The sequence below is a fragment of the Equus przewalskii genome, chromosome 1 (genome assembly GCF_037783145.1).
Source record: "Equus przewalskii isolate Varuska chromosome 1, EquPr2, whole genome shotgun sequence".
NCBI classification, from domain to species: domain Eukaryota; kingdom Metazoa; phylum Chordata; class Mammalia; order Perissodactyla; family Equidae; genus Equus; species Equus przewalskii.
In genome coordinates, this window is record NC_091831.1 from 12801495 (window position 1) to 12815295 (window position 13801).

The window sequence follows — 13801 nt, forward strand, 5'->3', positions numbered from 1 at the left end:
GGTTCTGCTCCCAGGAACCGAACCTAGGCCCCGAAGCAGAGCTCGCTGAACTTTAACCACTAGGCTACAGGGCTGGCTCTTCACTGACTTTTTTTTTTTTTTAAAGATTTTATTTTTTCCTTTTTCTCCCCAAAGCCCCCCCGGTACATAGTTGTATAGTCTTCGTTGTGGGTCCTTCTAGTTGTGGTATGTGGGACGCTGCCTCAGCGTGGTTTGATGAGCAGTGCCATGTCCGTGCCCAGGATTCGAACCAACAAAACACTTGGCCGCCTGCAGCAGAGCGCACGAACTTAACCACTCGGCCACGGGGCCAGCCCCTTCACTGACTTTTAATAAGACTAACATCTTAAGTTTTTATAGTTTTCAGTTATTTATTTATTTTTTTTAAAGATTGGCACCTGAGCTAACATCTGTTGCCAATCTTCTTTTTTTCTTCTTCTTATTCTCCCCAAAGCCCCCCAGAACATAGTTGTATCTTCTAGTTGTAGGTCCTTCTGCTTGTGCTATGTGGGATGCCACCTCAGCAAGGCCTGATGAGCAGTACCACGTCTAGGCCCAGGATCCAAACCAGCAAAACCCCAGGCCACCAAAGCGGAGGTGTGAACTTAACCACTTGGCCATGGGGCCAGCCCCTATTGTTTTTAAAGGAAACCCCCAAACACCAGTCTTTGCTATACAGCCACTTTTAATAAAAGCATTTATCTTTCAATAAATATAATAAATGATGAGCATGATTTCTCACAATGAAAGACTTACCTAAAAATTCTGGGAAACTTTAAAGTATCTTAAAATCTCTAGTAGGTGCCCATGGCTTCTCATACCAACAAAGAGACAAGAGAGGAAGGGCTGGGGCCCGCCCCGTGTCCGAGTGGTTAAGTTCGTGGGCTTCACTTCAGCAGCCCAGGGTTTCACCAGTTCGAATCCTGGGCGTGGACACAGCACCGCTCGTCAGGCCATGCTGAGGCGGCGTCCCACATGCCACAACTAGAAGAACCCACAACTAAAATATACAACTATGTACCGGGGGGATTTGGGGAGAAAAAAAGCATTAAAAAAAAAAAATAAGAGGTAGGCCTGCAGCAGGCGACATAACTGGCACAAGAAGGGAGGCTCCGTGTGTCTCTGTGAACTGCTGTGCCTCTGCTGCCTAGTACAGTGCCTGGCACACAAGAGACACTTCAAAATGTGTTTGTGTATGTGTATTTTTTTAATCTGTTACTCTTCACTAAGGAAATAAAACAAGTTGGCGTTAGCAGAGTCTGTTTGTACAGATGCCATGTGGACGTAGATGATATTAGTCTAAGCATATGTAGCAACTATGCTTAGTAATGGAGACCATGTCACCAGTATTAATGGTTACTCTGAAGTGGAAGGCATCAGAATAGCAGAGAAAATGACCAGTGGGCTTATATCATTCTTTCACAAAAAACAGTTATTTGATTGATCTGCTCCAACAAACAGATTGCTTTCCAATCCTTCCTTCAAAAGGTATATTCCAATGTGGCATACAAACTTAAAAGAGAAACATTTGAAATTTGCAAACAAGTTTTAAAATTTAGGATTATCAAAGTTATCTAGTAAAGAGTAGAGTTCCTTACAAATTACAAAAGTATAACATTTTAGAAACAACGCCAAATTTTAATTAGTGAAATAATTAAAGTAACATACACTCAAAGACATAAGTATTTTGCTTAAGCTCAATGTTTGACCCATTAGGTCAACATTTCCACCCTTATTTCAGATCCATTTGGCAGTACATGTCTTCTATTTTCATATGCCCTCTTCCTCCTGATACACACAAAACAAGTGATTAAGTACTGTGTGCCTGCTGGGCATGAGTCATTCATTCCAAGAGCCCAGAGTGATGGCACACCCTTAGCCCAAGAACTAGCCTGGGTTTTGCACAGCTGCTGAAGTTTATAGGCAGTTTCACCTGTGTCATGGGGGAAGAAAAGGTGCCAGAGTATGCATAAATAATTGGATCCAAGTTTCATTTCCTGCTAAAGACAAAGGATATTATTGCTCTGAAAAGACAATCACCAAAGTCAAACAGATGAGGAAAACAGCTCTAAAATGAGGAACTGAAAGTTCCAATTGTTAGCTTATCCATGTTTCGGTTCTCAGAATTTAATCAGGCCAGGAAAACAGGTTGAGGATTAATTTGACTCAGGTGTCATCTTATACATGCAAAGTTTGATACACCTTTCTCTGAACTCTCTAATGGTAATTACTTTCCAGCATTCAGCAAGCTAAAGAGCTGGTCCAATTTAGAAGTTTAGCAGCTGGTGACTTCTCAGTGTGAACTCCAACTCAATGGTTGTTGATGCTGGCTGCTCATTACATCATCTGGGAGCTTTATAAAACTCTGATGCCTGGGCCCCACTCCTCAGAGTCTGACTCAACTTGTTAGGGCAGGGCCCTGGCACAGGTATTTTGTAAGTCTCCCCCAGGTTATTCTAATGTACAGCCAGGCTGAGAATTTCTGATCTAAATGATTATAGGTTACGAGATGGACCCTGTATCAGCAGCTTAGCTTTATCCTATCAGTCTGATTCAAAGACCATGCCTGTGCCGTGTACAACTTTAAACTCTTTCGTGTAATAAAGTACCATAAACTGCATAAAGATCTCATAATATACTGAGTTGGCAGAAAAGCTGGCGTAAGCTAGTATAAAAAATTCACTTAAAAAAATAACCCGAGGGGGTCAGCCCCACAGCCAGGTGGTTAAGTTCACTCACTCCACTTCGGCAGCCTGGGGTTCACCAGTCCCGATCCTGAGCTCAGACCTACACACCACTCATCAAGCCACACTGTGGCAGCACCCCACATAGAAGAACTAGAATGACTTACAACTAGGATACACAACTATGTACTGGGGCTGTGGGGAGAAAAGAACATAAAAAAGAGGAAGATTGGCAACAGATGTTAGCTCAGGGCCACTCTTCCTCACCAAAAAGGGGGAGGCGGGGGGAAGAGGCCTTGCATTTAAAAAAATAAATAACCCATAGAATACTTAAAAGATGAGATACCACCTAGGAAACGGATCTTAGGAATTCCTAGATTTTTCTATTAAAAAGGGGATCTAATTACAGTGCAGCAAGAGGGTCACAAAGTTTTGATCATGATCATGAAGGACATTAGAAATCATTTTCTAAACTCTACAATATCCAAACTAAAAGTTCTGACTCTCCACCTGAAGCATAAAGTCCTAACTGTCGCATCTCAAGAAAGACTCACTGCAACTCAAAAAAGAATAGAGGACAGCTAAAGAGAAAGAGTTTCTTGAAAGGTGAGGACATCATTAGGTCCGAGAGGACCATAAGATTATGAAAGGCGTGGACTTCACAGTACATTCAGAATACTGGCCTAGGAGACACACATTTAAAAGACATAGTTTGGGAATAAATGAAGGGAAGTACAGCTTAAATTACGACTTTCCAAACTCATTACCTTAAGAAGCTAAAAATATAAACAGTTGAAACAAGGATTAGATAAATCCATGGAAAATAAATTCATCACGCAACACCCAAAAACATAGTAATATGTTGGGACATATCCCTCACACCTTTGCTATCCCCAAAACTGTCCTTTGAAATAACTTTCAGAAATAGGTTTCTGAGAGCTAAATCAGAGCATAGTCAAGCTAACAGTTGGTATTTTCCTTAACTCATTTTAGAGCTCTTAAACAAGATGCACAAAATTAGCACTTCGATCATTAAAGAGATGCAACCTTTCTCCCCACCGGTGTTTAAATAATTTCATAGCTTTTCCTGAAAACTTTGCTCAAAACTAACTTACTCTCTTCCATCTAGGATTGCTGTAGAGTCATTCTGCCGCCATAGGTCCTTGCCAACAAAAAGCTCTGCCTTCAAACCCACCATCAGGTCTAGGATTTGCCATTTTAGTTGGCCTCAAACAAACTGCTTTTAGATCAAACAACAGGGGCCACAGCACAGTGTCCTGGGAGGGGAGCGGGTACAGGGGAAAACCAGTACCATTTCAATCCGGCCAGTCAGGCACTATTCATTCCTAAAAGTCAATCATTCATGAGCTTTTTTTTTTTTTTTTTGAGAACCCAATTAGAACGAAGGCATTGTGCATACAGAGAGCTATTTCTGGTATGACAAAAAAGTCCATGAAAGTCCACAAATGCAGACAGCCAGTTTCTTCCAGGCCTTTCCCTTCACAGAGAGAAACAATCACAGCCTATTTACAGCTGGAAAAAACTTCACAGAATCAAATAAAAAAGCACTTTTCTTCCCATTTTCTTCATTAGGCTTTCACCATCTTGGGGAAAAAAGACAGACAGACAGACACACACACACACACAGACCTCAAACCTCAAGCCCCAGCTCAAATCTCTCACGGAACTGTCTTAGAGCTCTATCGCAGCACCCGCCACTCTAGCATCCTGTTGGGTCTCTCCTTATCGGACCACACTCTTGCTAGGGTAGAGACTGTTTTAGCCATCTTTTTATTTTGGCACAATGCCCAGCAGACAGGTCTTCAATAAATATTTGTTGAAAGAATAAATTACTTCACAGAATTTCAGACTTGATATAATTTGGAAGCAGAAAGAAATAGAATACCAAATTAGTTAGATGGGGGAGATGGGGCTGCTGCTTTGAGAAAAGGGAGTAGTAGCTGAAAGGTGCAAAGGGGGACAGGATAAAGGCACTAGCTACTAGACATGAATTCTGGAAGTCAAGAAGCACAACCGCCCAGAAGGAGACTAGCAAATTATTGCTCTGCTAACCTCTGATCTGCCCACCACAACTGCTCCCCGGGGCAGGACGGGGGAGGTATCTTATGATGGAAATAGGCAGAAGGCAGAAAGGCAATGTATAATGATACTGTGAAGCATCATTAATATGATACATGCAAACTACTATAATTAAAAACATTATGGCATGCTTAAAATTCTCTACCGGTTAGATGTTATGACTGTTTCAAACTGCAAATACTGACCGCTGCAGAAACCGTGGAATTTGAAGTGCATGTAAGTGAAAAGCTGTTTCAGCGAACAGGATGCATAAAGAAAATGAATGTACTTTTACATATCCCACTATCAAGTGTAAGAAATGCAAAGTTAAACCTGAAAGAACCTGAAATTAAAATGAAGCAACTTAAAAAAAAACCACCAAGGAACACTGACCTAAAATCAACCCGTATTTCACTCAAGAGCCTTATAAAGCAGGCAGGCAGGCGTGGATGCTTTTTTGTGAATGAGAGCAGTTCCTTTAAGGGTCTCACAGCAACCACAAAATGAGTCATGCTAGCAGAGCACGGGATTTAATTAAGATACTCCCAGTGTGTGTGGTGATAGTACTATAACGCTAAGTGTTCAGTGTTTATCCTCACTTTCAAAATACTATTTCTATGTGATTCCTTAATGTATTATCAACAGGTACTACTAATAAAAAATATTATTTCTCTATTTTGTTAAACATACTGTAATTCAAATGCTCTTCTCAGCTCAATTATGGTCAGTTAACACATAATGATAATGACAGACTAGTTAATGAGTAATTTTTTTTTTTTTGAGGAAGATTAGCCCTGAGCTAACATCTGTTGCCAATCCTCCTCTTTTTGCTGAAGAAGACTGGCCCTGAGCTAACATCCAGGCCCATCTTCCTCTTTATACGTGGGATGCCTGCCACAGCATGGCTTTTGCCAAGCAGTGCCATTTCTGCACCCGGGATCCAAACCAGCGAACCCTGGGCCACCGAGAAGGGGAATGTGCGAACTTAACCGCTGCCCCACCAGGCCAGCCCCATGAGTAATTATTTGTTAGAGGTTCTATGACATTGCTGTTACTTCTCGGACTTAGGTTTGCAAGACTAGATTTTAAAAGGTTATATTTTAAAACATATTTGTACACAAACAGAACAGTTAACAAAAAGATACACAGATAGTAATACAGCTTATAGAGATCTAACACATTTAAAGCCCCATAAAACCACTCTAAGGCTAGACTACTGAGAACTCACTGAATCAATAGCAGAGCCAAACTCGTTGGATTTTCCAATAGTCTAGCATCTATCTGCAAACACATCAGCTAATTTTGTCATCAATGACAAGGAAGAAAATCAGCAAAAGGCAACTTTTTTTTTTTTCTGCCTAAGAGCCAGTTACAGGAAAATAAAACGTCTTCAGGTCCCATTTATTTTCATTTAAACAGAGAACAGATTTATTGAATCCCACAGACGTAAAAGTTAGTCTCCCCTTTACTGAATAAAATGACAATGAGAAAGTGGCACGATTTTTTTAGCTGGCAAGAGAAACAGCATTCTAGTCTCCTGTTCTTATATTCTCCATTTAATCCTCCCAACAACCCCTCTGCTGCTCACAGTACACAGGGTCGACCAGGGACTACAATGATTTCAATTCATTCAATATATTTTTACAGAAGACCTGCTGTGGGCCAGGTGCTGGGGATAGGGCAAAGAACCTACTTCTTCTCCACGCTTGGGCGGCTTTAGGCGGGGCAGGTAGGACAAGGGGGAGCCGTGCTGCTGGGCATCCTGGAGCAGCACCAACGCAGCCAGGTTCCCGAAAGACCAAGCTGTCAGGGCACCCTGGTTTCAGACACCTGCATCCTCTACCCTAACAGGCCTTGATATCGCCTCTCCTCTGAAGCCAGCCTTTGGCAAGTCCTGGCCTCTGCTGGCTATGGCCTGGTCAGAACACAAGCATCCAGGAATCTGTGCTTCTACAAAGGTTCCTTCCTTCTTTGAAGCTGGTTGCCCTAAAGACTTTTTCTCCACACGTTCCTTCTCTGCTTTCTATGCTCTGAAAGGATGCCTGTGAAATTGGATCTAGGACTCTCGCAAAGCTAGACTGGAAAGGCCTCGGGTTGCTCATCATTGGCTGAAATAGTTCCCATCCAGTACATATCAATGTTTCTGTTCAAAGATCTACCCTACATCTATTCCCTTCCCAAACTGCAGATGTTCCAAAAACTTAAGAAGAGAAACCGGATAAACTGACCAGAACTAGGAAAACAACTAGTCAATCTATTATATAATGGCGTTCCCTGTAACTATATAAACTACTTTTGCAAGAAAGGAGGCAGGGCAGGTGTAGGGTCAAAGAACAAACCAGTCGTCTCCTTATCAGCCTTCTCCTTCTATACAGATCCTTCCTCAATGTGTGTGCTATTACATTTGAGAGGCTATTTTATTCTCTATATAGGCTACACTACAACGACTATGATAGCTAAAGATACAGCTCAGATACTATTCATAAAAATATAAAACCTATACCTTTGCAGTCAAGAAGGTAGAAGGTTTATAAAATATTTTTGCCAACATTGAGGAAAATTTGGCTTTGGAGTCATACGAGGTTAGAAGCCTGTCTCTCCCTCCTTGTGAACTTGGATAAATTACTTCTCTATGCCTCAGTTTCCTCATCTGTTAAATGAGGATAACAATAAAATCCACCTCCTGAGATTTATTGTGAGGATAAAATTAAACAGTACATATCAAAGGCTTAGAACAGTGTCCGGTTCAGAAAAATGCTCAATAATAAAAGCTACTGTTAATGTCTACTATTAATCTCAGTTGACAATGTAAACGACAAAATATGCACAAAAACTCCCCTCAATCTGGAAACCCCAATTCCAAAAATTGTCATCAGTCCCCTTAGCAAGACTCTTTTCTTTTTTGAAAACCAAAGAAGAGGGGAAAAATCTTTGGAAAGATGAGTCTTTTCTACTTGTAAGCATAAAAATAAATGTTCATAAAAATAAACAAAGACCTGTTCAGTCCAACTGCTAGCCTGCTAGAAATACAAAATATAGGGTAAAAAGCAGTTCTGGGTATAAAACTGGTGAGCTGTTTTAAAGAAAGTGAAGACTACAAACACTAGGAAAAAACCTGATTATTCAACAACAAAAATGGTTAAGGCCGATTTTTACAATATATTTAATAATTAATTTTTAAATTAAACGCCCTATTAGATTTTGTCACAGTAATTTGTGAATTTTTAGCAAATATGATTTTTTTAAGTTCAAAATCTTTTTTTAAAGTAAATACCAAATGACATAAAACTCTAAATAAACTGAATATAGTTTCATAAAATATGACTCCTGAAGAGAGAAGTTACATGAACTTCAATTCCATAACTATAACTTCTCATTCAAAAAAGTTAACTGCATGACATACTAAAAATAATTTCATTGTCAAAAAATAACTAAGAAGAACAGGAGCACTTTTTTATGTTTCTGTGAATTCTGATGGCTAATATCCCCCCCAAAATAAATGTTCACTGGCATTCATCAGAGTATCATCTCTCTATATATAGTTTACGTGCTTATGAATGTTATGTCTCCGACAGATGCTTTACCATCTTTCATGGTCACTCAGCCTCAGAATAGAAGGACGCAGGACGCAGCAGTAAATTATATAACACCGTCATATCAGACAAAGCCACAGGACTAGTGGAAACAATTTTAAGACTGAAGCGATAAGACCATATCACCCTTCCCCAACAGAGGACTGTATTATATTCCTTTTCAAGTCTTTAAATTACAATCCTTATTCTCAGATAGTAAAACTCTTCTCTCAGGAGATTACTGAATGTTTACACAGTGCTTCATCATCTTCCCTGGTAGAAAATAAAACCACCTAAATATTTTTTTCTGGTGGTATTACCTTGCAATAGACATAAGCATCCACCAAAAACTAGTGCTTCGTATGAATACGGACTACTCGCTAACCTTAAAAAAATGGAAACACCAGAAAAAATAATACTCAACTATTCAGCTAGAAGAGAACCGAAAAACTTTAAATAATATTAAAGAAGAAAATAAATACTACCACAAAGATTAAAAAAAAAAGGTGATGCTAAATCAGATAGAAAAATAACACAAGTGGAAACGCACCTTTCCTCCTATTTTCTCACTCAGCTGGACAGAGATTTTCTGCCCCAATTAGAAGATATTCAAAATAGAGCCTAAAATGAGTAATAAACATAACTCAACATCCTATTTTTATGGCAATGATTTTACTGAGAGAAAACTTGGACTTAAATTTAATTCAGCTCAACTCAACCAAAAATGCCTGCTGCATCCTAAGCAGGCTAAAGCCCAGAGATACCGAGACGAGTAAAGGACAGGCCTTGCCGTGGGGGATGCACTGTCCACTGGGGAAGAAGGAAGCAAACTACTACTAAATGATGCAGTAAGGGCTACGATCAAAGTGTGTACTAAGTGTATAAAGCACCTGGAAACACAATAAGGGAGACCAATAATCCTGCCCCAAGGATGCAGGCTAGGGTGAGCACAGGGTCGGGGTGGCATCTGAGCTGGTCTTAACAGAAGAAACTAGGCAGGAAAGGGGGCTAACAGCTACAAACATTCCAGGCTAAGGAAATGGTCATTTTAACCTTAAATATCAATACCGATTCTTCTGATATCTCTAGGAAGAGGAAAAGTCCTGTTTCAGGTTGTTCAATAGCCACAAATACAAAAACCACAATACCCATAGGCTTTTTTGGCCTCATAATACTCCCCTTTGGAAAAGAAAAGGACGTGGTCAGTAACCTATTCAGCTGAATATCGAATAGGAAACAACGAATGATTTTAAATGCTTTCACTACAAACAGCAGCAAAACTGGCCATAAAAGTAGAGGGGAAAGGTCCAATAAAATGAAGAGACGTTTAAATGATTCTACAGAAAAAGACCTGAAAGGCACTTACCCAATTAAAATACCATTATGAAACAGCCATTCTTTAGAAAGGACCCTGAGTGCTGGACAGGACAAACTATCTGGTCAAGTCCAGTGCGCGGGATTCCTTCTTCACTGGCTCTACTTACACACCTGCACATCAAAATGGTTACAATGGCCTCTTCCCTCCTCCAGACTTTCGGTCTACTTCAGTCTGTGATCTGCAACATCCTAAGAAGTGAGATAGACTTAACTGCAAGGACTACAGCCATTTCATTCAGAAAAAAGTTTTTAACTTGACTTCTGATGTGGACTTTGGATATATAAACAGTTATTCAAACCGTATGGCTTAAGCCAAAATGCAGGCCCAGGTTACTCTGTGAATACTCCTTGAAGGCTTAATTCTGCGGCTCATCTGAGCTTCTTCAGCTCACAAGTAAGGGTTTAAATGCTTCCATTGAAGGGTAAGTCCCCAGCCAGCATCCTAGAAGAGTGGACTCACTTCACTTAAGGGGAATAAGTTATCCCCAAGCAGCCATCAGGATTGGAGAGCCTACTGTGTACAAGAAACAATCTTAAACCAAACAGAATGACACACAATTCACATAAAGCCCGTCCTATTCAGAGGACTCTGGTGGCCACACCTTGTTCCATATAATTCCACCAGCTTGGATCATCTCTGTCAATCTTAGGGGCTAAGAGAAAGGAGACAGCAGCCCTACAAATGGAGACAACCCAGTCCACTCTATTTATACACACCTCAACTCACCGCCGAATACACAGATGACCACCCAGAGATTTCCTGAGCATTTTTCATGCAACACGTCAATTCTTGTCCTCCAAGACGTACATGAACAAATCGGTATTGTTTTAAAAAACATCTTCACTATGTACAAGGTCTAAAAAGCCCAATCCTCACTCTGTAGTTGAAGAAATGAGGTGCAGAAAGGGTCCTGCCGAAGAGCTGGATGGAGATGATCTCAAGTTCCACCTGGCTGGAAGAGATAAGCTCTTAGAATCCAAAGAGTTGGCTCCTCGGCAGCCTGGGAATTTTCAACCTACGTTTCTTTAAGCTGCACCTGAAGCCTTACCCAAACTTTGGCAAGGAAGTGTGGGGAAGAGCCAGGCAAATGGTCAAATCAGGAGAAGCAGAGAGAAGAGAATGACTGGAGACCAGCCAAAATTAGCCTATTTACAACAACTTCTGTCCCAAGATCATCAAGACCCTTACCTGGGTGCAGCAGTTTCTCCTCTATTCTGAATAGAGGCAGTAAAGTGTAATAGCAAGAAAATACACCCAGAGCCTAGGAACAATAAGATCTCCTTCCCTGCTCTAGCAAATTAACTAGCAGGCCTCCATAAGAAAGCACTGGGCCCTGCCAGGTTCTGGGGGCCAGCTCTACCCTCTCCATGACCTTGAGCAAATTACTCAAGCTTTCACACCTGAAAAAGAGGATCCCCCCACCCCCGACTTTGTAAGCTTGTTATGAGGTTTGCGAATAATATATTAAGGAACCACGTCCTTGGAAACCATCCTATGAACGTTCGCTGCCGTGATACGAAAAAGCTCATTTGGACGTTTCATACTTTTCAGTTAACACCTACAGTTTTGTCTAGAGTACATATAAGAATTACAAGTACACTGAAATGCTCTATTTCTTTAAAGAACTCTATTCTCCGAGCAGCCAAGGCCCAGCGGTTAAGTTCCTCCGCTCCAGTTGGGCAGGACGGGTCTGCAGGTTCGGATCCTGGGCGCGGACGTGGCACCGCTCATCAGGCCATACTGAGCCCTCTCCCACACAGCACAAGCAGAAGGATGTACAACTAGAATATACAACTATGTACTGGGGTTTGGGGGAGAAAAAAATGAAAAAGAGGAAGATTGGCAACTGATGTTAGCTCAGGGCCAATCTTCCTCACCAAAAAAAAAAGCATACTTAAAAAAAAAAACCTCTATTCTCACTTCCCCTAAAATGAAAGATCTCTGAGGCGATTAGGAAAAAGGACAGGCAACCTCAGAGGCGGAGGTGCTACCAAGTCCCCTCACAAAGGAAACGCGCCCTGGACCGTTCTGTTTATAACTCACCGCTGTGAACTAGTTTTCCCAACGCAAACTAATCGGTGCAGACTCGGGCAGCTCATAACAGCTTACATGACACCCAGGCACGGACCCACAATACATCCTGTTTCGCACAGTACCGAGTCACATAAAAACACTCGAAGTTCAACACTGCAATACAGCTTAGCTGTACTACTGAAATGAAAGAAAAGGTGCTTTACGCCGGGTGCCTGTGAGGTAACCAGAACGAAGTCACGCCTTTAATAAGAAGGGACCAGAAGCACACAGATGTCAAGAGGGGGTGAAGCTCCGGCAGGACGTTCCACCGAACCAGCGCGATCGCTTCTGGTCTGAGATCGGGATTCGAACCCAGAACCTGCCACGAAGGACATCTGAGAGGCCCTCAAGGCCAGGCGCACCTCAATCGAACTTTCCCGGGGGGCGCCGGCCCGACCCCGTCTCGGGGTCCTCGGCTCGGGCGGGTCCGCTCTCCCGACCGCCCTCCAGAGCCATGTCGGCGCGGAGGCGCGCTCGCAGGGAGAGGGTCGCCGGCCCTTTGTCCCCCGCGGAGGGGCAGGAAATACTGACAGCTCGCGCCCGCCCGCCCCGCCCCGCGCGCAGGGCCGCAGGCGGCGCCCGCTCGGCTGCCCGGGCTGAGGGGCCCGGCCGCGCCCCCTCCTCGCCCCCCGCCCGCCCGCCCGCCGGGCCCGCGCCGCCCGCCTCACCGGGTCGGAGCTGGAGGCCGCCGTCGCGGCGGCTGCACCACAGCGCGCGCTCGCCCTGCTGCAGGATGTAGTGGTCCTTGGCTTGGAAGAGCTCCATGCCGGCGCCGGGCGCCGGGAGAGGCGGCGTTGGCGGCCCGGGCGCGCCCGCGTCTCCACGGCCCCCCGACCCCGGCGGCCCGCGGGGGGCGCGCGGGGCGTCCTCGTCGGCCGGGGCCGCCAGAGCCCACGCCTCGGGGAGCGGCGGCTAAAGGAGCACCCCGGCAGCCGGACCCGCGGCCGTAGAACGCGCGGCGGCGGCGCGGCCTCTGTCGCCTCTCCCCCGGCCCCGCCCCTTGCCCGACCCCGCCCCGGCTCCTCCCCGGCCCCCCCTCCCCTGGCTCCTCCCCCGACGTCCCCCAGGCCCTTCCCCCTCCCTCCGCCTCTCTGCTCTCTGCTCTCCTCGCTGCCCTTTCCGGCCGCCTTCTCCGGCTTCTCCCGGGTCTCCCGCGCGGCTCGTGCCTGCGGCCCTTCCTCCTCCCTCTTCTCCTCCCCGCAATTCCCGCTCTTCCCAGGCCCCTCCCCCGGCCGTTCTCCTCACCAGCGGCAACCCCGGGGTGGCTGAGTCAGGCTGGCCGCCCTCCTTCCGTGCAGCCTTCGCAGCAGAGGCCTGCTCATGGGGCCTCCCCACCCATGCTGGGGGTTATTCGTTCCTTTCACCAGCGCTGAGAAAAGCCAGGCCGACACCCCCAATCCAGCGTGAAACTCCCTCCTCCCGGGTTTGAGCTGTCCGCAGAGGGCCAGACTAGGCTAGCCAGGAAATGCGACCGAGGGGCTGGCTGCGGGGGCTCTGCGCAGAGCGGGGCGTCTTCTGTTTGGGTATTTCCTCCTAGAACCTTATGACGCTTGACAACAGCAGGCATTCAATAAATGCACATCAACGAGGAGCATGTAACAATAGAAGATACACAAGTATTAGCAGCACAGGGCTCTAGTGAGGAGGAAGGGAGCAAAGTTCAGAAGCTGTTGCGCCCCGTATTAAGTAGGATGCGTCTGAGAAGACTGAATAAAACCTCAGTTAATGAAGTGGAAAGGGCCCAGTTTGACGAGGATAAGATGGCTGGAGAACCTCTTGTGGAAGGAGGAAGCTCTCCCGGGTATCTGAGCTGTCTATCTTGAAAGGCCAGGTGGTTTCTTGAAGAGAATGGGGTTTGGGAGTCAGGCTCCCAGGTCCAGGCCTAGCTCCAGGTGTGATCTAGCTGTGTGATCCTGGGAAAGTCTCTTGGTCTCAGGCGGTGGTTGAATTAAATGACCTTTAATTACACTCCCCGTTTTATAAATCAGTGAGTCTTCCTACTCCTATCTCTTGCC

General features: G+C 44.5%; 1 protein-coding gene across 8 annotated transcripts in view; it reads right to left on the minus strand.

Moving 5' to 3' along the window:
- The window catches only part of INPP5F (inositol polyphosphate-5-phosphatase F), an 84424-nt gene extending 71187 nt beyond the window's left edge, over positions 1-13237 (minus strand). For 5 of the 8 annotated variants that reach the window (XR_011530413.1, XM_070586823.1, XM_070586750.1 and 2 more), the window contains exon 1: positions 12455-12769. Coding sequence is in view for 5 of the 8 variants with exons in the window: in XM_070586823.1 (XP_070442924.1) it covers positions 12455-12551 (97 nt within the window). In the remaining 3 variants the exon portion in view is untranslated. Of the gene's footprint in view, positions 1-3799; positions 3825-10429; positions 10666-12454; positions 12770-13031 lie in introns of those variants that run through there. The other 3 variants (XM_070586914.1, XM_070586968.1, XM_070586872.1) reach the window with 3 other exon arrangements.
- Between the last annotated feature and the right edge of the window lie 564 nt (positions 13238-13801).